The 24,484-nt window shown below is 46.6% G+C and overlaps 1 protein-coding gene across 1 annotated transcript in view; it reads right to left on the reverse strand.

Moving 5' to 3' along the window:
- The window catches only part of LOC138657406 (zinc finger protein 271-like), a 64,399-nt gene that overhangs the window by 6,813 nt on the left and 33,102 nt on the right, over positions 1–24,484 (reverse strand). Inside the window, exons 5-10 of the mRNA XM_069745171.1 lie at positions 21,396–21,472; positions 21,239–21,317; positions 21,037–21,134; positions 20,880–20,958; positions 20,676–20,773; positions 20,436–20,553 (exon numbers count right to left, since the gene is read on the reverse strand). Coding sequence (XP_069601272.1) covers positions 20,436–20,553; positions 20,676–20,773; positions 20,880–20,958; positions 21,037–21,134; positions 21,239–21,317; positions 21,396–21,472 — 549 coding nt within the window. The remainder of the gene's footprint in view (positions 1–20,435; positions 20,554–20,675; positions 20,774–20,879; positions 20,959–21,036; positions 21,135–21,238; positions 21,318–21,395; positions 21,473–24,484) is intronic.

Consider the following 24,484-nt stretch of genomic DNA (forward strand, 5'->3'; position numbering starts at 1 on the left):
GCCTCGTGTGGTAATGAGGGGGGACGGAGCCTCATGTGGTAATGTGTGGGGACGGAGCCTCGTGTGGTAATGTGTGAGGACGGAGCCTCGTGTGGTAATGTGTGAGGACGGAGCATCGTGTGGTAATGTGTGGGGATGGAGCCTCATGTGGTAATGTGTGGGGACGGAGCCTCATGTGATAATGTGTGGGGACGGAGCCTCGTGTGGTAATGAGGGGGGACGGAGCCTCATGTGGTAATGTGTGGGGACGGAGCCTCGTGTGGTAATGTGTGAGGACGGAGCATCGTGTGGTAATGTGTGGGGATGGAGCCTCGTGTGGTAATGTGTGGGGACGGAGCCTCGTGTGGTAATGTGTGAGGACGGAGCCTCGTGTGGTAATGTGTGGGGATGGAGGTTCGTGTGGTAATGTGCGTGGGGACGGAGCCTCGTGTGGTAATGTGTGGGGACGGAGCCTCATGTGGTAATGTGTGGGGACGGAGCCTCATGTGATAATGTGTGGGGACGGAGCCTCGTGTGGTAATGAGGGGGGACGGAGCCTCATGTGGTAATGTGTGGGGACGGAGCCTCGTGTGGTAATGTGTGAGGACGGAGCATCGTGTGGTAATGTGTGGGGATGGAGCCTCGTGTGGTAATGTGTGGGGACGGAGCCTCGTGTGGTAATGTGTGAGGACGGAGCCTCGTGTGGTAATGTGTGTGGACGGAGCCTCGTGTGGTAATGTGGGGGGCGGGATTATGTGTGGTAATGCGGTGGGGGGGTGGTATTATCTGTGGTATTGTGGGGGGTGGTATTATGTGTGGTAATGGGGTGAGGGGACGGGATTATGTGTGGTGATGTGTTGAGGGGACGGGATTATGTGTGGTGATGTGGTGGAGGATGGAATTATGTGTGATGTGTTGAGGGGGCGGGATTATGTGTGGTGATGTGGTGGGGGATGGGATTGTGTGTGGTGATGTGGTGGGGGGTGGGATTGTGTGTGGTAATGTGGAGGGGGGGCGGGATTGTGTGTGGTGATGGATGGGATTATGTGTGGTGATATGGCGGGGGGCGGATTATGTGTGGTAATGTGGGGGGAGGGATTGTGTGTGGTATTGTGGAGGGGCGGGATTATGTGGTAATGTGGTGGGGGCTGGATTGTGTGTGGTGATGTGGTGGGGCGGAGCTACTGTGCAGGGTCGGGATTAGCGAGTAATCACAATGCCTCATATATATATATATATATAGATAAATATATATATCATGGAGACACACATATCTACTATATAATTGTCTAAGGGTCACTTCCGTATGTCCGTCCTTCTTTCTGTCACGGATATTCATTGGTCGCAGCCTCATGGAAATCCAAGTCGCTGATTGGTCGCGGCAAAACCGCCACGATCAATCAGCGACGGGCACAGTCCGGAAGAAAATGGCCGCTCCTTACTCCCCGCAGTCAGTGCCCGGCGCCCGCATACTCCCCTCCAGTCACCGCTCACACAGGGTTAATGGCAGCGTTGACCGCGATGTAACGCACTCGGTTAACGCTGCTATTAACCCTGTGTGACCAACGTTTACTATTAATGCTGCCTATGCAGCATGAATAGTAAAAAAGATCTAATGTTAAAAATAATAATAATAAAAAAAAATAGTTACATACTCACCCTCCGTTGGCCCCTGGATCGAAGTGGTTACCGGTGCTCCCGGATCGAAGCGGTTACCGACTCTCCTCGCGACGCCCCGGTGACCGCTCCATGCATTGCGGTCTCGAGAGATGATGACGTACAGTCTCGTGAGACCGCTACGTCATCATCTCGCGAGACCACAATGCACTCTTCAGACCGGAGCGCGCGAGGAGCATCGGTAACCGCTTCGATCCGGAAGCATCGGTAACCACTTAGATCCGGGGACCAACGGAGGGTGAGTATGTAACTATTTTTTATTTTAATTCTTTTTTTTTTTTTTTTTTAACAGGGATATGGTGCATACTACGTGACTGGGCAATATACTACGTGACTCTGTGCTGTATACTACGTGGCTCTGTGCTGTATACTACGTGACTGGGCAATAGACTATGTGGCTGGGCAATATACTATGTGGCTGGGCAATATACTATGTGGCTGGGCAATATACACTGTGTTCCAAGTTATTATGCAAATTGGATTTAAGTGTCAAAACGATTAATTGTTTTGTTTTTCAAATAAACTCATGGATGGTATTGTTGTCTCAGGGTTCAATGGATCACTGAAATCAATCTTAAACACATGTGATAATTAGTTTTCCAGGTGATTCTAATTAAAGGTACCGTCACACTCAGCGACGCTGCAGCGATATAGACAACGAGCCGATCGCTGAAGCGTCGCTGTTTAGGTCGCTGTAGAGACGTCAAACATTGGCAGCTCCAGAACGATGCAGGAGCGATCCAGTGACGTAACGGGGACTCACTTATCACGCCGACCTGACGACGAAATAAAGTTCTGGACTTCTAGCTCTGACCAGCGATGGCACAGCGGGATCCAGATCGCTGCTGCGTGTCAAACACAACGAGATCGCTATCCAGGACGCTGCAACGTCATGGATCGTTGTCGTTCTCGTTGCAAAGTTGCTGAGTGTGACGGTACCTTAAAGGAAAACTACTTAAAAATGATGTTCCACATTATTAAGCAGGCCACAGTTTTCAAGTAACATGGGAAAGAAAAAGATCTCTCTGCTGCCGAAAAGCATCAAATAGTGCAATGCCTTGGTTAAGGGATGAAAACGTTAGCTATTTCTTGAAAATGTAAGCGTGATCATCTTACTGTTAAGAGAGTTGTGGCTGAATCTGAGCACAGTCGTGTTCGTGCTGATAAAGGCATAATGAAGAAGGTTTCTGCCAGGCAAGTTCATCGGATTAAGAGAGCAGCTGCTAAAAAGCCATTACAAACCAGCAAACAGATATTTCAAGCCGCTGATGCCTCTGGAGTCCCTCCAACCGCAAGGTGTAGGATCCTTCAAAGGCATGCTGTGGTTCATAAACCTAATATTCGGCCACCCCTAGACAGTGTTCACAAGCAGAAACGGTTGTAGTGGGCCCAGACATACATGAAGACTAATTTTCAAACAGTCTTGTTTACTGATGAGTGTCGAGCAACCATGGATGGTCCAGATGGATGGAGTAGTGGATGATTGGTGGATAGCCACCATGTCCCAACAAGGCTGCAATGTCAGCAAGGATGTGGTGGAGTCATGTTTTGGGCCAGAATCATGGGGAAACACTGGTAGGGCCCTTTAAAGTTCCTGAAGATGTGAAAATGATCTCTGCAAAGTATATAGAGTTTCTGACTGACAACTTTCTTCCATGGTATAAAAACCAGAAACGTGCCTTGAGGAGCAAAATCATCTTCATGCGGACAATGCCCCATCTCATGCTGCAAAGAAACCTCTGAGTCATTGGCTGCTATGGGCATAAAAGGAGATGAACTCATGGTGTGGCCACCATCTTCACCTGACCTCAACCCTATAGAGAACCTTTGGAGTATCATCAAGCAAAAGATCTATGAGGGTGGGAGGCCGTTCACATCAAAACAGCGGCTCTGGGAGGCTATTCTGACTTCATGCAAAGAAATACAAGCAGAAACTCTCCAAAAACTCACAAGTTCAACGGCTGCAAGAATTGTGAAGGTGATATCAAAGAAGGCTCCTATGTTAATATGTAACTTGGCCTGTTAGGATGTTTTGGAGTTAAATAGCTTTTTTGTTCAGTGAATGTGACCTCTTAATGCTGCAAATTCCACAAATGAGCATTTTCAGTTCTTTAAAACATATCAAATGTCTAGAAATTCTACTGTGCCTAATAATTTGGAACAGTGCATTGCGGGGTTTTATTCATTTTGGAGATTATACTGTTATCATTGGGAGGTTTCTTCAATAAAATGCAATGTATATTCTAACGGGTGATGACTTTTATTAGACTGACTGTCATTTGGACCAACCATTTAGGAAAATCAGAGAAAAATATCATTGGCAATATGCTACGTGGCTGGGCAATATACTACGTACGTGGCTGGGCAATATGCTACGTGGCTGGGCAATATACTACGTATGTGGCTGGGCAATATACTACGTATGTGGCTGGGCAATATACTACGTGGCTGGGCAATATACTACGTACGTGGCTGGGCAATATACCACGTACGTGGCTGGGCAATATACCACGTACGTGGCTGGGCAATATACCACGTACGTGGCTGGGCAATATACCACGTACGTGGCTGGGCAATATACTACGTGGCTGGGCAATATACTACGTACGTGGCTGGGCATTATACCACGTGGCTGGGCAGTATACCACGTGGACATGCATATTCTAGAATATCTGGCCATAGTCAATGCTATATTTCCATAAACAGATAACAGATCTGAGTGGGGACTTGCTTTCTTTGTGGATTGAGTTGAAGCTTTTATTGGGAATATTTTAGATAACGTTTGGGATCACATTTATCCGGCACGTTACGCTGAGCACTTGCTTCAGGATTTCCATCTAAATCTCTGAGTGACGCGATTCAGACGAAACCCCCGAGGGATCCATTCACTTTAATGGGGCAGCAGAGTTACTCTCGACTCCGTAAGCCTCTGTTCAGCGGTATCCTTTTCAGAAGTGCCACCATCTGCCTCATTATAGCAGAGCACAGGATAAATGTGTGCCGAGCCTTACTGCGATCTTTGCGAGGAAGAATGAAAATAAATGAACAGCATGTGAAGAATTGGCTTTATTTCTTTTTTACACGGTTCATAGTGCGGTATAAGTAATTAGGCGAATTTACTCTTCGGGTCAGTGCGATTACAGCGATACCAGATTTATAGCGGGTTTTTATGTTTGGTTGCTACCACACACTAAAAGATGCTTTCTATTGCGAAAACTAGTTTTTGCATCCCCATATTTTAAGAGCTATAATTTTTCCATATTTTGGCCCACAGAGACATGTGAGGGATTGTTTTTTTGCAGGACGAGCTGACGTTTTTATTGGTACCATTTTCGGGCACATGACATTTTTTGATCACTTTCTATTCTGATTTTTGGGAGACAGAATGAACAAAAATTCAAGAATTAATTTATTTTTTTTATACTGTTCTGTGTGTGGTAAAATTGATAAGGCAGCTTTATTCTTTGGGTCTTTTTTATGTTTTGGCACTTTTACATAATAAAAACTATTTTATAGAAAATAATATGTATTTTTGCATCACTTTATTCTCAGAGTTATAACTTTTTTATTTTTCTGCTGATGGAGCTGTATCGTGGCTTGATTTTTTGTGAGACAAGATGACGTTTTCAGCAGTACCATTTTTATTTACATCAGTCTTTTTGATCGCGTTTTATTGCACTTTTTTTCAGTTCGGTGGTATGATGATAAAGCATTGTTTTTGCCTCGTTTTTCATTTATTTCTTTTTACGATGTTCACTGAAGGTTAACTAGTGAGACAGTTTGATAGAGCGGGTTGTTACGGATATGACTATACCAAATATGTTATGTTTTTATTTACATAAATGTGTTTATTAGAAAATATTTATTTCATTTTTTTTCTTTATATAGGGATTTAAAAAAAAATATTTTTGCACTATTTTTGTTTAACATTGTCCCATAATAGGACATCACTGTATTATATCAGATCGCTGATCTGACACTGCACTGCAGAGTATCAGATCAGGATCTTACAGGCAGGGAACGAGGCATGATGGTGCCTGCTGAGAGCAGGTGCCCACAAACCACCTTCCCTGTACGACCCCATAGCCATCTTGGGTCCGGGGGTCTCCATGGAGACCATCAGGACAAAGATAGCACTGCGTTGTCCTGATGAAAGCACGCAGGGAGCCCCCTCCCTGTGCGATCCTCCTCTATGTCGATGTCACTACTGACAGCGGCATCAGAGGGATAAAATGCCCACAACTGATGCTAGCACCGATCGTGGGCGTTGCTGCGGGGTGTCAGCTGTCACATACAGTTGACACCTGCACACGATAACCGCAGCGCTCAATGTGAGGCTGCGCGATCGTGCTGCCGTACATATACTTCCCTTTGCAGGAACGCACCTCCCGCCGAGCAGTATAGGTGCGGCGCATGTCGGAAAGGGGTTAATTACTTCAGATTTATTATGTTGCAATAGTCTCCTACCGATTTATTTATTGAAAACAGACCCGAGTAGTAACAGAGACCCCATTCTGAGTCTGGCACTGGAACCATTGCTCCTGAATTCACCAACTTCTTTACATCTGCAGCAGCCTTGTTGTGACCTGAGGAGACTGGATAGTTATCAGATGGAATCTTCCTTGGGTACCTGCACGAAATGTATCTTGTAACACTTTGCTATCTGCTGTTTGCAGTATCCATGGGTTCTTGGATACCTCTGTCCATGCCAGAATAAAGTTGTGGAGCCTTCCCCCCACTTTCCTTGGGTCCTTACTTATGTGCACTATTTGCTGAACGGGAAAAGGCTCGTCTTCCTTTACTGCCCTTCGGGTAGCTCCATCTACCGGTCTTCCCTTTACCTTTGTATTCCGGCTTCTGACTGGAATAAGGCCTTTGAAAGGATGAAACTTTTTTTTAGGTTCCTCTTCTGGAAACCCCTTCTTCTCATCCGACACCCTTTCCAACATGATGTCCAGTACAGCAGGGGTCCCCAACTCCAGTCCTCAAGGCCCACCAACATGTCATGTTTTCAGGATTTCCTTAGTCTTGCCCAGGTAATAATTGCATCACCTGTGCAATGCAAAGGAAATCCTGAAAACATGACCTGTTGGTGGGTCTTGAGGACTGGAGTTGGGGACCTCTGCAGTACAGGACCAAACATTTGAAGGCCAGAAAAGAGGATGGAGCACAATTTAATTTTAGAGTGACAACCCCCTGATCACATTTTCAGCCATATTGTTCACCTAGCTGTATTGGCTAGATTCTCATTCCTTGCGGCGAATCTAATGGATTCTGCTGAGGTGTTCGCCGTAAAAGCTGTCGCCATTTTGAGTAACGGCATAGATTCCAACATCTATTCTCTAGGTGTCTTCCTTATACGAGACTCCAACTCTTCCATCCATATATTCATGGATCTTGCCACAGAGGTACAGGCTATATTAGCCTTAATTATAGCTGCAGATGTCTCCCATGAGATGACCCTCTGCCTTTCTGGCCTTAGGATCTTTTAGTCATGACGAGTTTTAAAAGGGGATAGCAGTTTTCTTTTCTTCCCTCGCTATAGGGATATCCACCTTAGGAATCTTTCCAAATTGTATGTCGTCCAGCTCAAAAGGTAGACATGATCTCAAACTTCCTGGAATTGTCAAGTCTCTTTTCCACATCTTCCCACTCCTCTAGGATCATGGCTTTAATATTCTTAATGACAGGGAACACTTTGTTCATACAGCTCCTTAAACCTCCGAACACTTCATCTTGCATTGAGGAGGGGGCTGGTGGGTATCCACCACCTTCATAGTATTCCTGATGGCTGACAATAGAGCGTCAGTATCTTCCCAAGAGAAAAGGTACTTCTTTTCCTCTGTGGGCATTGTAACAAATTCTTCCCTTTCCTCTTGTTCAGGGTCAGTGTAATTTGATAATTTCTCCCCTTCTGGTCTGGATTTCATCTCCCATCGTGGTCTTTTTTACCTGGGAGCCATCCGGAAGGATTGTGGGGTGACTAACTCTGTGACGGAATTCTGAACCTCCTCTCTAATTATGGTCCTTATATTGGTCATAAATGAGGGGCGTTCATCTTTAACCACCTTGGCAATACACTCCGGGAATAACTGTTTCCCATATACCATAGGGCAGTGGTCCCCAACTCCAGGCCTCGAGGGCCACCAACAGTGCAGGTTTTCAGGATTTCCTTAGTATTGCACAGGGGTTGGAATCATCACCTGTGCAGATGATCACATTACCACCGATGCAATACTAAAGAAATCCTGAAAACCTGCACTGTTGGCGGCCCTCGAGGCCTGGAGTTGGGGACCCCTGCCATAGGGGAATAATATTCCCATAGGGGAATAACTGTTTCCCATATACCAGAGACCAAACCGCTGCACGACCAGCTCTACCCTCACCTACTGTGTCCTCACCCATCCCTTGTAGATTGTGAGCCCTCGCAGGCAGGGTCCTCTCTCCTCCTGTATCCTCACCCATCCCTTGTAGATTGTGAGCCCTCGCGGGCAGGGTCCTCTCTCCTCCTGTATCCTCACCCATCCCTTGTAGATTGTGAGCTCTCGCGGGCAGAGTCCTCTCTCCTCCTGTATTCTCACCCATCCCTTGTAGATTGTGAGCCCTCGCGGGCAGGGTCCTCTCTCCTCCTGTATCCTCACCCATCCCTTGTGGATTGTGAGCCCTCGCGGGCAGAGTCCTCTCTCCTCCTGTACCAGTTGTGACTTGTATTGTTCAAGATTATTGTACCTGTTTTTATTATGTATACCCCTCCTCACATGTAAAGCGCCATGGAATAAATGGCGCTATAATAATACATAATAATAATAATATTATATGTGACCGGCAGTTTAGTATTACACATGGCACATCTCTTTCCTTTCTTTTTAGGTGTGGATGGTGTCATGGACCTTTTAGGGGCTTTCTTGTCCTATAAAGGATCAAGGGAAGGTACTAGGAATTATAGCCTAGACAACAGTGTGAGACCCAAACTCCCAGAACCTCACCTGTACCAGGGTTTCAGCAGGGGTATCAGACCTTGCATAGCGGGCTGACTAGACGAACTGGGACCTCAGCTCACCCCTGTCCACACTTGAAATAGTATTGTCTCACATATCTTCCATGTGAATCGTCAAAAGACGGTTCCCCTTTAAATAAGGATCTGGCGCTTTTTTTTAGGTCTCCTAGAAGTACATTACACGATGGAACGCACGCTGGGTACTAGAAGCCTGCGCGTCATCCTTCTGTAACTGGAAGTTCCTCTGAATCTTCTGCGCATATCGGAGCCATGCGCAGAGATGGGCCGTGCTAGCCGAGAGCCCCTCTGGAGGGGAAGCTGCTCACTCCAGGAACCACCGCTCACCTGGACAGGCTGAGGGACCCCTTATTCAGCGGGGTGTAGGCCTCCGGACCCTCTGCAGGAGGAAGGGGAGAGATGATGAGGACACCGTCCCAATCCTCCTGCGTCCGGCAGCAGGAGCTCCAGCTTGCTGGAAGATGACAGGTACGACTCTTCTGTGTCCGTCCTTGATAGGGACAGGAGAAACACTGAGGGGCGGTGGAGGGAGGGGATAAGAAGGACAACCTCCTGATGGTGCTGACAGGAGGGACGTCCTGGAAAAAATGGCTTTGTAAATCTTGTTGGAAAAATTAGAAATTGCTGCTCAACTTTTAACCCTCATAACATCCTAACAAAAAATCAACAGCAGGTGAAGAATTGGATTTATTTAATGTTTACGCCGTTCCTCGTGCGCTATAAGTGATTAGGCGACTTTCTTTAAATCTGACATTTCCCTCTCCGTGGGTGGCACCATAATAACACCCCGGCAGCAGGCACGCTGTCTGGGTGTTATGTTTGACTCCGATCTCTCCTTCACCTCCCATATACAATCTCTTGCCCGCTCGTGCCGCTTACACCTAAAGAACATCTCTAGAATCCGCCCTTTTCTCACCATGGAGACAGCTAAAACCCTCACTGTCGCCCTGATCCACTCCCGCCTGGACTACTGTAACGCTCTACTAATTGGCCTCCCCCTCACTCGACTTTCCCCTCTCCAGTCCATCCTTAATGCAGCAGCCAGGGTCGTCCATCTGGCTAATCGTTACTCGGACGCGTCCGCTCTTCGCCAGTCGTTACACTGGCTGCCCATTCATTACAGGATACAATTCAAAGTACTTGTTCTCACCCACAAAGCTCTGCACAGTGCGGCACTCCCTTACATCTCCTCCCTCATTTCTGTCTATCAGCCTAACAGACCACTGCGCTCTGCAAATGACTTTCGATTAACCTCTGCACTAATCCGTACCTCCCACTCCAGACTCCAAGACTTCTCCCGTGCTGCGCCAATCCTCTGGAATGCTCTACCCCAAGATATTAGGACCATCCATAATTTGCATAGTTTTAGGCGCTCGCTCAAAACACATTTGTTCAGAGCGGCCTATCACGTTCACTAATCAAAGTTATGTTATGTTTGTGTGTGTAGCCCATTCACTATCCCTATCTATTCCCCAACCCCTAAAGATGGCTGGACCATGATTGTAAATACATTATTGTAAATACACACCTGTACTTTGTATCTCCCCCACCTCATTGTAGATTGTAAGCTCTCACGAGCAGGGTCGTCTTATTGTGCTTTAATTATTGTATTGTTAATGTTGTTACTTATGACTTTTGTGTTTGAAACTGTTAAACTGTAAAGCGCTGCGGAATATGTTGGCGCTATATAAATAAAGATTATTATTATTATTTCTTCAGGTCGGTGCGATTACAGCGATACCAGATTTATAGCGGGTTTTTATGTTTGGCTGCTGTCACACACTAAAAAACAGTTTTTTGTTCCAAAAACTAGTTTTTGCATGGCCACATTTTGAGAGCTATAATTTTTCCGTATTTCTGCCGACAGTCAAGAGACGGCTTGTTTTCTGCAGGACGAGCTGACGTTTTTATTGGTACCATTTTCGGGCACATGACATTTTTTAATCGCTTTCTATTCTGATTTTTAAGAGGAAGAATGAACAAAAACCATCAATTTCAGAATTGTTTTTTTTTTTTTTTTTTTTTATGCCGTTCCGAGTGTGGTAAATGATAAAGAAGCTTTATTCCTTAGGTCAGTACGATTACAGTGATACCACATTTTTATAGTTTTTTATGTTTGGCGCTTTTACAGAATAAAAATTATTTAATAGAAAAGATTATTTTTGCATCGCTTTATTCTGAGAGTTATAACTTTTTTATTTTTACACTGACGGAGCTTCATTGGGGGAAACAGGAAACCATGGGACGTAACAAACAGTCTTCTAGGGTTTGATAAACAAGGACTAGTCAAAAGCACGATCAGACACAAGAATCTCAGGTCAGGGATCGGCCACTTTAATATGCAAAACATTTCCACCCAGGCCCGAAAAAAAAATACCAGAGGAGACGGAAGGAGGTGAGAAGGACCTGGAAGGCAAAAACGTAGAAACAGTTTAGAGAGCTGCTAATGGAGGTCTGATGAAGAATGGTGCAGGAGGCCCTTGGCAGAGATGACGATAGCAGGAAGAAAGTTATGGTGGTCTGTCCCATGTCAATATGCATCCAGATTAATAGAGTGGATCCAGACTGTAAGACAAATATGATGACTCTCCAGATGCAAAGGGGGAATCTGAGCGTCTGAAGAAACTGTTCTTGACAGATGGAGCGCTGAATCGCACTGTGACCAAATACAATATATACAAGAGACTGATAAAGAGAATCAGAAGGAAAGGAACGAGGATGACTCAGGAAAGGAAGAAAGAATGCTGTAGAGTGTTCAACACCAGACGCAGGCCCCCCCAAGGCACACGGGAGGGCCGTTAAGAGATTTAGTAAGCGTGCTCACCCCACAGGAAATCTCAAACAAATGAAATGGAAAACTGCTTTTCCTGAAAGAACAGTAGAAACTTGCCCCTGGGGAGCTGAGGAACAAACTAGGCTAAAGATCCAACAATAGGGGGGAAGGGATGAGAGAGGAAGGGGAAAATAAGAGGGTTTCCCTACTTAGATCATAATCATCCCATGATCGGAGGAACCAGAGCTTGAATGCTGCGTTTCACGAGCAGGCCGTGAATCTGGAATAGTCAAAATATGATGGATATGGAAAACATATATAGAAGTTTCCAAGTGGAGACTGTAAGAAAGTAGACTACCTCCATGCTAGAAGAAGGCGGGAGGAAGGGGGAGGGTTCGAGTGTAGGCGACTGTGAGAGTGTTGGAGAAGAATTTCTGAGTTGTGGAATCACAGAGGAAAAACCTCGTAGAGCACCCTGGATCTCTTCAGGACGATGTAGGGTATGCTCCACCATAAACGACTATGGACAAGAACAGTTGGATGAAACAAAAACGGAGATCCGTCTGATGAGACAACCAATCTCAAGGCATGTCCGATTCACTAAATAGTGGACTGAAAGAAAGGTAGACAGCTGCTGCTATTGACCATAAGGTACATGACGGGTGGTGGGTCTGACTCACTGGATAGGGGACAGAACACTAGTACCACTGCTGCAATCGGCTCTCAACACCCTGTGACTGACTGTGGATACAACCCGGAAGGGCACAGGAAAGAGCACTTCTGTGCTGCGGTCAAGGTCAGGATACCTGACAGCATTACACAGAATAGCAGTGTCTGACGCCCAGCTATATTGTGCACAGCACCACAAACTCTGTCCTGAAGCAAGTCCTGTTCTACCATATCTCCTGAGGACAGGGCGGCCGGGGCTTACAGACCAGAGGGAGACTGCTGGCGAGCATGGAGCTTCTAGTCATCCGGGAGCTGGCGCATAAAAATGGTGTAGGCCTGGATGGAGCTCATCTCTCTTCATAATGCAGAGTAATGCCGGCATCTGATTCTGGAGAGGAAAGATGGCGCCGAGGGCAGAAAAGAGCAGAATGAGTTTCCGCGAGACAGAAAAAAAAAAAAGCACACTGCTGTCCCAGGTATAGAGGGAGCAAGGCGAGCTGTGATTGGATGAAAAAGGTGGACAGGAAGTGCTGGAGAGACCAAGCGACTGACTGGCTGGGATTATGGGGGGCGTGTCCTAGTTCCAGGAGAAGGCCCAGAGCTGAGTCGGGAACTAAATTTTGAAACTAGGCCGCCGGGAAAAACCAGGGTGGTGAGGGAGTCACAGCTGGACTAAAAGAGTAGGAAAAAAAGCCCCTAATGAGCTGTGCATGACCCAGAGATGAGGAAAGGGAAGGAAACCACATGTCTGCAATAATAATGAATAAAAAACAAGCATTACTAATATTATATATAGTGTGACAAATTCACTGGAGGGGAGATATGTAGCACTGAGGTTGTTGGCTTCAGTAATATAAACCTAGGAAAATGATCCAGCACACTAAGTGCTGAGAGGGGTTAATCGGCCATGTTTAGTGCAGGGTTGACTGAACAGCTGTATAGTGGGAGGGTCCAGAGGATAAATACCCAGCCTTCTACAGCATTCAGTGTGGGGTGCGCCTGGAGGGAAAGCTCTGGAGCCGCATGTTCATGATCAGGAAAGCTGAACCTTGTGTTGTTTGTTCTTGAAATGTACGGATTCCTGCAGTAACAAGGACTGTGACACGTTATTTTTTGCTTTCCTGTTAGGCCAGGAAGTCCGTGTTTGTGTTGCTAACGTTGCCCTGGTTTATGCAGTACTCTAAATAAATCAGTGGAAGATTTAAAGAGACAGTGTCCTTGCATGTGCTGAGTGAAGACGGCTGTAAAAATGGAACAGCAGTCAGACAAAATGGAGGAGCTGATCAAGCACCTAATCCAAAGACAGCAGCAGCTCCAACAGCAGCACCGGCTGGCACAACAGGAGACAAGTAAGCAGCTGATCCAACAGCTCCAGCAACTGCAGATTGAGTTACTCAGAGGTAATGCATGGCACAGCGACAGCTTCAACCCCAATGTCAGCTGATGATTTTTCTGTCCAGAAGGTGGTGAGGATAGCCTTGCAGAAAATGACACAACGCGATGGCAGAGAGGCCTTTTTAACAGTTTTTGAAAGGGTCACAGATAGGGAGAAACTCCCACCAGAGTAGTGGGTGGAAGTCTTGAAGCCATTCTTAATGGGGGAGCCACAAAAAGCCTATTATGATTTTGGTTTACAGGACACAAATATGCAAAATTGAAAACAAAAATGTTCGGGCACTTGGGGGGTTACAATGTCTGTCAGGGCACAACTGGTCCACTGCTGGGCATATCACCATGGCAAATCTCCTCGCTCCCAAATGTTTGATCTGCTGCACCTCGTCCAAAAGTGGTTACAGCCACAGTCCTCTACACCAAAGCAGATGGTGGAGCGAGTTTTAATGGACTGGTGCGTGTACTCCCTTCAGAGCCCGATGCACACTTGGGTTACCCAGGAAGATCCCCGGAACCCCTATGACTTGGTCGGAGTGGTCGAAAGGTATCAAGGGTCAAAAGGTCCTTGAGGAGACAACCCACTCCCTACTGGGGGGGCGGAAGTTAAAAAGGGGTTGGGGAGCCCAAAGTCCAAGGGGGTAGTCGAGGTCATGCAGAGGGCCTAATCAGGGGATGTAATTTGCTGGAGATGTCAAGGCCCAGGTTATATAGCTGCAGATTGTCGTCTGACCATCGAGCAAACGGACTGTACCATAGGACGCTGGTGTTCATTCTACGCATATCCAGCTTGCAGTGTGGACTGTCCACCCAGCGAGGGGCCCCAATCTTGTCCTGTCTCATGGTGGAGAAGGGAATTTCTGCAGCGACTACAGGAAACTAAATGAGCTGGCTAAATTTGAAGCGTATCCGATGCCCAACGTCTATGAACTCGTAGAGAAGCAAGGGTCAGCTAGATACATCACCACTCTAGACCTAACTCACAGTGCAAAGGAGATGACGGCCTCTTCTACACCTGACGGTTGCTTCCAGTATACGGGAAGGCCGTTCGGGAAGCCAGGAGCCCAAGCTACCTTCCAGAGAGTCATAGACCGGATCAGAGCCCCTCACAAAAAGTAAGCCGCAGCTTACCTTGATGATATTGTGAGATTGTAATCCCGTATTGGGGTAGTCATCTGCAGAAGATCCAGGCCATGCTGGATGTGCCGAGGAAGGGGGGAAAGGTTACCGTAAACCCAAAGAAGTGTGCCATGGGGAAAGAGAGGGAAAATACTTGGGCTACATTGTTGTAAAAGGTGAAGCAAAACCGCAAGTGAGTAAGGTGGAGCCGTGGAGGTAATCCAAAATTGGCCTACAAAGATCTCCAAGAAACAGGTCCTCAGGCATTTCTAGGAATGGTGGGAACCTATCAGCGGTGTATACTGAATTTCACCAAGATAGCCACACCCCTGACCGATCTTCTTAAGGGCACAAAGACGTTAATGGCCAAATCGTCTCTGGAAGCAGAAATGGCGGTCCAAGAGAAGAAACTCAGGGCTACAGGACTTCAACTTTCATGTGGAACACAGGCCTGAGAAGCACTTTGGTAATGTAGATGCCCTTGTCTAGACTTCCGTGTTTAGTGAATGAAGGTGCCAAAACCCCAGGCTTTGGGCAGATGTGGGGGGATATGTGACAAAGTCACTGGCAAAGTACTGGACGGGAGATATGTAGCACTGAGGTTGTTGGCTTCAGTATCATAAACCTAGGAAAATGATCCAGCACACTATGTGCTGAGAGGGGTTCATCAGCCATGTTTAGTGCTGGGTTGATTGAACAGCGGTAGAGTGGGAGGAGTCCAGAGGATAAATACCCAGCCGTCTACAGCATTCAGTGTGGGGTGGACCTGGAGGGAAAGCTCTGGAGCCGCATGTTCATGATCAGGAAAGCTGAACCTTGTGTAGTTTGTCCTTGAAATGTACGGATTCCCGTTGCAACTAAGACAATGACACGTTATGTTTTTGTTTTCCGGTTAGGCCAGGAAGGCTGTGTCTGTTTTCCTAATTTTGCACTGGTTTATGCAGTACTCTTAATAAACCAGTGGAAGATTTAAAGAGACAGTGTTCCTGAGTCTACCTCTATGTGTAGCCGAGTGAGATGTTCTACCACAACATATATCTACATATATAAGTTTACCAGAGAACCCCAATGTTTTCCTGGGCCTCAAAATTTTCCCGATGGACTACGGCACACACACTGGAGAGAGTGGACCTGCGGGAGAAAAATCACCTCCTGTGTCCTCCAATGAAGCGATAGAGAAATTAGCTCAGTCACTGAGGGGTTAAGTTTGTATTTTTTATATCTTTTTCTTCTTATTTTCTTTGGATTGTATTTTTTATATCTTTTTCTTCTTATTTTCTTTGGATTTATTCGCATTTGTATTCAGCAGAGATTACCGTTCTGGAGCAGGAAACTTTAAATGGTCGTGTAAAGGGTTAATAGTTGTTCAGTAAAGAAAAAAACGGCTTGTACACAGACGGCACACGGGACAATGTAACTCGCCTGGACTGATCAGATGAGTAGTTTTTTTATGGACCTAATATTCATTTAAAAGGGATGTTTCAAAAAAAACACATTTTTTTTTTAAATTTTGATATTATAATACATTTTAAAATCTATCCTATTTTGCACATATCACCCCCTAATTACGCCCCTCCAGGCTCTATTTACCCAACAGTTCCAGTGTGAACCCATATGTGGGGAGGAACCGCATGTTATATACCGGGGTGGGGGCTACAGAGCCGGATATTATACGTTCGGGGGCTATGGGGCCGGATACTATACGCTCGGGGGCTATGGGGCCGGATATTATACGTTCGGGGGCTATGGGGCCGGATATTATACGCTCGGGGGCTATGGGGCCGGATATTATATGCAGGGGGCTATGGGCCCAGATATTATCTGCTGGGGAGCTATGGGGCCGGATATTATACGTTCGGGGGCTATGGGCCCGGATATTATACGCTGGGGGGCTATGGGGCCGGATGTATGACATCTGTTTGTAGATACAAGCTCGTAATCCCTTTTATGATAAAGCAATTCTCCACCCCGGCACAGAGGAGGGACTAAACATTTGTCATGTGCTGTCACCTACCTGGTGTCCTCCGCTTGCCTCCGCCTGAGACCGGTGTTCTGTTCCTCCTACAGCCAAGATGGCCTCCATAGTGGCAGAGGGACGACAGCCGTATGTCTGACCCACACCTCCATAGCACGGCACTTCCTGACTTACCACAGGGCTCTTCATGCCACCGGGCGGCTGGCCTGGATGTGGAGGGACCAGAACATCGGCCTCAGTGTAGGAGGCAAACAGAGGGGACAGGTAGGACGACTCTACATGTGACATGTGACGTCACTCGTCAGCACCAGGCAGAGGCTGCTACATCACCGAGATCCATAGGACGGGGAGATTCATAACCTGGAACACAAGCTCAGTCATTTATATGGCAGCACGGGACTTGTGGAAGAAAAATACAGACAGAAAGGATGGAAAGAATATTAACAAAGGTAAAGGAAAACTAAATCTGTGCTTCCTAAATCATTAAGAAGAGGTGTGAAGGCGGATCCATCATTCATCGGTGCACCACCGGACTCTACAGGAGCAGCCGCGCCATCACCGGACACTTCTGCTGTGATGTGGACAGAAGATAAAGCTTCACTGCACCGGAGACTCCACACAATATCACACACGGCCGTCATTATTACAGTCATGGCCAAAAGTATTGACACTCCTGCAATTCTGTCAGATAATACTCAGTTTCTTCCTGAAAATGATTGCAATCACAAATTCTTTGGTATTATTATCTTCATTTAATTTGTCTTAAATGAAAAAACACAAAAGAGAATGAAGCAAAAAGCAAAACATTGATCATTTCACACAAAACTCCAAAAATGGGCCGGACAAAAGTATTGGCACCCTCAGCCTAATACTTGGTTGCACAACCTTTAGCCAAAATAACTGCGACCAACCGCTTCCGGTAACCATCAGGGTATGTGCACACGTCACACGATTTTTTCCTGACGAAACCCTGAGATTTCTGCCAGAAATCCGCGTTTTTTTTGCGCGGATTTCTCGCGGAAATTGCGCGTTTCTTGCGCGGATTTTTTGCGGATTTTAATTTTTTTTCCTGATTGTCATTTTGGCTTAGAAATCCGCAAAAATTCCGGAAAAAGATAGAGCATGTCTGGATTTTTAGCAGTAAGCGTTATTTTTTGCGGAAAAAACGCTTACATCTGCACAAAAAATCCGGAATGCATTCTAAATGATAGGATGCATAATTTTAGCGTTTTTGATGCGGAATTATAGCGTTTTATAGCGAAATTCCGCAAAAAAAAAACCGCTAAAAATCCGGACGTGTGCACATACCCTCAATGAGTTTCTTACAATGCTCTGCTAGAATTTTAGACCATTCTTCTTTGGCAAACTGCTCCAGGTCCCTGATATTTGAAGGCTGCCTTCTCCAAACTGCCATTTTTAGATCTCTCCACAGGTGTTCTATGGGATTCAGGTCTGGACTCATTGCTGGCCACCTTAGAAGTCTCCAGTGCTTTCTCTTAAACCATTTTCTAGTGCTTTTTGAAGTGTTTTGGGTCATTGTCCTGCTGGAAGACCCATGACCTCTGAGGGAGACCCAGCTTTCTCACACTGGGCCCTACATTATGCTGCAATATTTGTTGGTAGTCTTCAGACTTCATAATACCATGCACACGGTCAAGCAGTCCAGTGCCAGAGGCAGCAAAGCAACCCCAAAACATCAGGGAACCTCCGCCATGTTTGACTGTAGGGACCGTGTTCTTTTCTTTGAATGCCTGTTTTTTTCTCCTGTAAACTCTATGTTGATGCCTTTGCCCAAAAAGCTCTACTTTTGTCTCATCTGACCAGAGAACATTCTTCCAAAACGTTTTAGGCTTTTTCAGGTAAGTTTTGGCAAACTCCAGCCTGGCTTTTTTATGTCTCGGGGTAAGAAGTGGGGTTTTCCTGGGTCTCCTACCATACAGTCCCTTTTCATTCAGACGCCGACGGATAGTACGGGTTGACACTGTTGTACCCTCGGACTGCAGGGCAGCTTGAACTTGTTTGGATGTTAGTCGAGGTTCTTTATCCAACATCCGCACAATCTTGCGTTGAAATCTCTTGTCAATTTTTCTTTTCCGTCCACATCTAGGGAGGTTAGCCACAGTGCCATGGGCTTTACACTTCTTGGTGACACTGCGCACGGTAGACACAGGAACATTCAGGTCTTTGGAGATGGACTTGTAGCCTTGAGATTGCTCATGCTTCCTCACAATTTGGTTTCACAAGTCCTCAGACAGTTCTTTGGTCTTCTTTCTTTTCTCCATGCTCAATGTGGTACACACAAGGACACAGGACAGAGGTTGAGTCAACTTTAATCCATGTCAACTGGCTGCAAGTGTGATTTAGTTATTGCCAACACCTGTTAGGTGCCACAGGTAAGTTACAGGTGCTGTTAATTACACTAGTTAGAGAAGCATCACATGATTTTTCGAAGGGTGCCAATACTTTTGTCCACATCCTTTTTTATGTTTGGTGTGGAATTATATCCAATTTGGCTTTAGGACAATTCTTTTTGGTTTTTTCATTTAAGACAAATTAAATAAAGATAATAACAAAAATAATTTGTGATTGCAATCATTTTCAGGAAGAAACTGAGTATTATCTGACAGAATTGCAGGGGTGTCAATACTTTTGGCCATGACTGTACATACCAGTCATCATCATCATCGTTAGGGCTGGAGGAACGCACCAAATAAATATAAAGATAGTAATAAGGTGCATTCGCAGCCCGGGTCCACCGTGCTGAGATGGAACCTGCAGCTAAGTAATGGCATCACTCGGTGTGAATAGAAGCGAACTCTGTTACTCCACAGAGTCGCAGTAGTAACGCTGTACCCTGTTAGCATATAAAGGCACAGATTATTGACCTCGTGGAGACCAAAACATCCAACACCGCGGAGACACCATCACGTGTTTCTCAACGCAGGCAGTGAATAGCCAGGCCTTTCCCCGGGAAGGAACAACCAAGGAAAGGGCAGCATCCGATAAAGGAAAACATCCAATAAAGGAAAACCACCTATGCCAAGCATGGTATCCATCCACAGACAGCTGTTTCGGGGTTTTTGCCCCTCATCAGTGCGGAGTAGGAAACTGGCTATCAGGAGCAGTCACAGGGTGCAGAAGGTGGACGGTAGTGGGATCCCTAGAATTCACCCCACTACACTGGTGGATGGACTCGCTCTGACCCTCGGTGGCTTTTGAGCCCGCGCCTGAGGATGCCCGGAGCAGATGCGGAGTCCAAGCGGGAATTCCCACCCTAGAAGAGTGAACGCAGCTGTGAAGCCACTATTAGACGCTGACTTGTTTGCTCCACTCACTCTAATACCCAAACAACAACCAGAGGGAAGGGGATCATTTAGGAGCATTCACCAGAGTCAATCTCACAGCACACACATACATTGGCATACATACATGCGCATGGCCGAGCGGCCATGCAAATCTTTTATAGTCGCAGCCTTTCGGGACCTTCCTGGTGGTACAATCAGAGCCGCTATAGGACCTGAGCATGTAACCTCCGGCCTCCAATGAGAGGTCGTCCCACGGGCATGCTCAGTAGACAAAAAGCAGGACTTAGTCCCTGGAGAGTTTGCTCGCCGCTGATTAATGCTGGTTACAATTGCTGGACCTGGAACGGCAGCAGTAACCAGACGCTCAGCATCCGCTTGAGGAAGACGCTGGGACCGACGTCTCTGCTGAGCAGGCTGGGGAAAATGGGAGACCGCAGAGGACATGGTTCGAGATTTCCCCTGTGCAGCGGCAGGAACTCGACACCTAAAAATCATCATCATCATCATCACCATGCGCCGGTTAATATCACACACCTGTGAAAACATCTCCCGGAATCTCCTCCTTCCCGTCACTCACACACGGCTGATCCCCCCTCGTCATCATTTCTTCTTCTGTCTCATCCTTCACTTTATTCTTAGTCAGATCTTCCTCCTGATATATCAGATGTAACAATCAACACAATACAAGAAACCACCAAAATCTGTGACCTCTATGACCTCGATCAGAAATGTCCCCCCATATACAGATCCGGTACAGGGCTCAGCACCGTCTACCTGATGATCCTCCGGGATGTTGTGATTCTCCTCCGGACAGTCCTGGGGACACAGAGGACGGGGACATCTCTCTGGTGGATTTCTCCTCCTGGATCCATCTGTAGGAGACACACAGTGATGGAACAGATTGTGTCATGTGATTATGAGATGATGGGAGTAATAGTAGGTGAACACAGAACAGACATGACAGTCTCCCCTCCTCACCCTGCTGATCGGCCCATATTGCGATCGCCTCTTGTGCTCCATGTATAACGTCAACCTTAATATCAATCAGATCTTCACCCTAAAAAGAAAAACGTAAGATGAGCTCAGGTCCCATCACTTCATGGTCAGATGTTGTGGAGGCTTCAGTGTCATCTACCTGATGATCCTCCGGGATGTTGTGATTCTCCTCCGGACAGTCCTGGGGACACAGAGGACGGGGACATCTCTCTGGTGGATTTCTCCTCCTGGATCCATCTGTAGGAGACACACAGTGATGGAATAGATTGTGTCATGTGATTATGAGATGATAGGAGTAGCAGTTGGTGACCACAGAACAGACATGACAGTTTCCCCCTTACCCTGCTGATCGGCCCATTCATCCATTGTTTCTTTGGCTTCATCGATAACCTCAAACTTAATATCAATCAGATCTTCACCCTAAAAAGAAAAATGTAAGATGAGCTCAGGTCCCATCGCTTCATGGTCAGATGTTCTGGAGGCTTCAGTGTCATCTACCTGATGATCCTCCGGACAGTCCTGGGGATACAGAGGACGGGGACATCTCTCTGGTGGATTTCTCCTCCTGGATCCATCTGTGGAGACACAGACTGAATACATCACCTGCCGTGTATCTGTCTATATATGAGACACGTCTCTCAGAACCGGTAATTCTAGGTTTATGTATCAGGGACTAAATTACATTGTTGTGGTCCTCACCACCGGTACCGAGGTCCCAGCACATTGTGGACCCCAAGTATGAAGTGATAATCAGCGAGGACAAAGCCTAATGCTCTCTGTTCTGCACTCGGAGGATGAGGACCCTGAGGAGGGGAACAGAGAAGACCCTCGTCAGTCAGATGATGGAGCCGCACTAAGAAACACAACTTCTCCAAGTTCCCTCCACCAGGGATGGAACCACAGAGGAGCTGGAGAAAGCTCCACATTTCTATCCAGCGGTTTCTTCTCTCTTAATTCGCCATTATGGAGATTGGGGGAAGGACGGTCACCATTTACCAGTGATTGTTTTTAGGGAGCTCATGACGTCACCATGAAGACACGGCCTCCCTCCTGGACAGGATCCTCTGGGATCACTAAGAGGAGAGATCCTGTCGTCCTGCTATTACTAGACGAGTTACTGCGTTTTTATTCTTCTTTCACCCCTTCACGACCGTTAAAGTATAGGTACATCTTGGCGATCGTGCCAGCACAGGAGCTATACCCTCGCAATCGCCGCTGGGAGTTTGGCTTATGGGATAGCAGAGACCCGGCTATCAATGTCAGGAGCGGTGCCCGCACTGCCCCTGGCTGTTCACCCTCCTAGATAACTCGATTAATATTGTTAGCAAAATTTAGGAGACTGGGAGAGGGAGGAGGCTTCCTCTTCCTTCCGATCGGCACTACCGTGACATCATTGCAAATCTCCGATGGTCGTCATGGCAACCCAAGGTTGACATGACAACCGCAGGGTCTGCCAGTGACAGCACCAGGGGCATGGAATAAGAGGCTTTGGTCAGCGTAATATACCAGCGATCTGTGTAATAAAAGTGCCACAAGATTTAAACCCCTTCCCGACCTATGACGCATACGCTGCGTCATGAAATTCGGTGCCAACCCGACCTGTGACGCCTATGTGGCGTCATGGAGGGATCGAGTCCCTGCAGATCGGGTGAAAGGGTTTATTCCAATTTCCCCTGATCTGCAGGGACAGGGGGAGTGGTACTTCAGCCCGGGGGGGGGGGGAGGTGCTTCACCCCCCGTGGCTACGATCGCCCTGATTGGCTGTTGAAAGTGAAACAGCCAATCAGAGCGATTTGTAATATTTCACCTATGAAAACTGGTGAAATATTACAATCCAGCCATGGTCGATGCTGCCATGGCCGGAAACCCTGATCTGCCCCTCGCCACCGATCTCCTCCCCAGTCCTCCGTCCTGTGCTCTGCTCACCTCCGTCCTCCTGTCTGCTCCCCCTTGCTTCGATCCCACCCCCGTGCTCCGATCCCCCCACCTCATACTAACCGAGCCTCCCGGTGTCCATCCATCTGCTCCATGGGCGCCAGCATCTTCCAAAATGGCGGGCGCATGTGTAATGCGCACGCCGAATCTGCCGGCAGATTCGTTCCAGGTACATTTTGATCACTGTGATAAAACCTATCACAGTGATCAGAATAAAAAAAATAGTACATGAATCCCCCCCCCCCTTTATCACCCCCCATAGGTAGGGACAATAATAAAATTGTCGCGGCGGCCACTTTCCTGAAGCCGAGATCTAAATCTGCGAACTCGGCTACAGGAAAATGGCCGCCCGATCTCCATCTGTGCAAGCGCGGCCTCCTGCGGCCATTTTCCTGAAGCCCCGGGAAGCAGAGCACTCCATCTGCGCACGCGCAGCCTCAGGAAGATGGCCGCCGCCACCGATAAACCGGTGATTAACCCGGCTCTGCTGCTCACATTGCATTCCGAGCCGCTGCATCACCTCACCTGTGGAAGGGACCCTGCTCCCGCCATACCGCTCATTATCCCAGCACCTGTGCCGTCACCACACCACTGCTGCAACCCCCCCCATGGACACCAGGCCGTGGCGTCACCCACCTAAGCAGGAAGGGACCCTGCTCAGGTGCACGCTGTACCGCATCACCCCACCTCTGCCGACACCATGCCTCCTGTGACCCTGCTCTGCCACCGCCAGCCCTCAGGTAAGATACAGTAAATTCGGACAATAAGACGGACCCCCATCTTATAAAAAAAAAATCTCTTTTTCTGCAATTTTCACCCCAAATTTGAGGTGAGTCTTATGGTCTGGTGCGTCTTATAGTCCGAAAAATACGGTAACTCTCGTTTAACAGAATAAAAATTTTAAATTTGAAAATTGCAAAATTTTCGCCAAATTTCCATTTTTTTTTACAAATAAACGCAAAAATTATCGACCTAAATTTACCACCAACATGAAACCCAATATGTCAAAAAAACAAACTCAGAACCACTAGGATCCGTTGAAGCGTTCCTGAGTTATTACCTCATAAATGGACACTGGTCAGAATTGTAAAAACAGCCAGGTCATTAAGGTGAAAATAGGCTGGGTCATGAAGGGGTTAAAAAAAATATATGAAAAAACAAAAACAAAATGGGTATATTTATGTAAAAACAAAAATAAAGTCCACATATTTGGTAATTCTGCATCCAGAATGAACTGATCTACAAAACTGTCCCACTAGTTAACCCCGCAAAAAACACAAGCCACCATAAAGTTCCATCAGCAGAAAAATAAAAAAAGTTACAGCTCTCAGAATAAAGCGATGCAAAAATAATTATTTTTTTCTATAAAATACTTTTTATTGTGTGAAAGCGCCAAAACAAAAGGAAAAAAAAAACTATATAAATGAGGTATCGCTGTAATCGTACTGACCCGAAGAATAAAACTGCTTTATCAATTTTACCACACGGTGAATGGCATAAAAAAAAATTCCTGAGTTGCTGGTGTTTGTTCATTCTGCCTCCGAAAAATCGGAATAGAAAGTGAACCAAAAAAATGTCATGTGCCGACGTCAACTCGTCCTGTAAAAAATAAGCCATCACATCACTCTGTGGGCCGACATATGGAAAAATTA

This window comes from Ranitomeya imitator, chromosome 1 (genome assembly GCF_032444005.1).
Source record: "Ranitomeya imitator isolate aRanImi1 chromosome 1, aRanImi1.pri, whole genome shotgun sequence".
Lineage (NCBI taxonomy): Eukaryota > Metazoa > Chordata > Amphibia > Anura > Dendrobatidae > Ranitomeya > Ranitomeya imitator.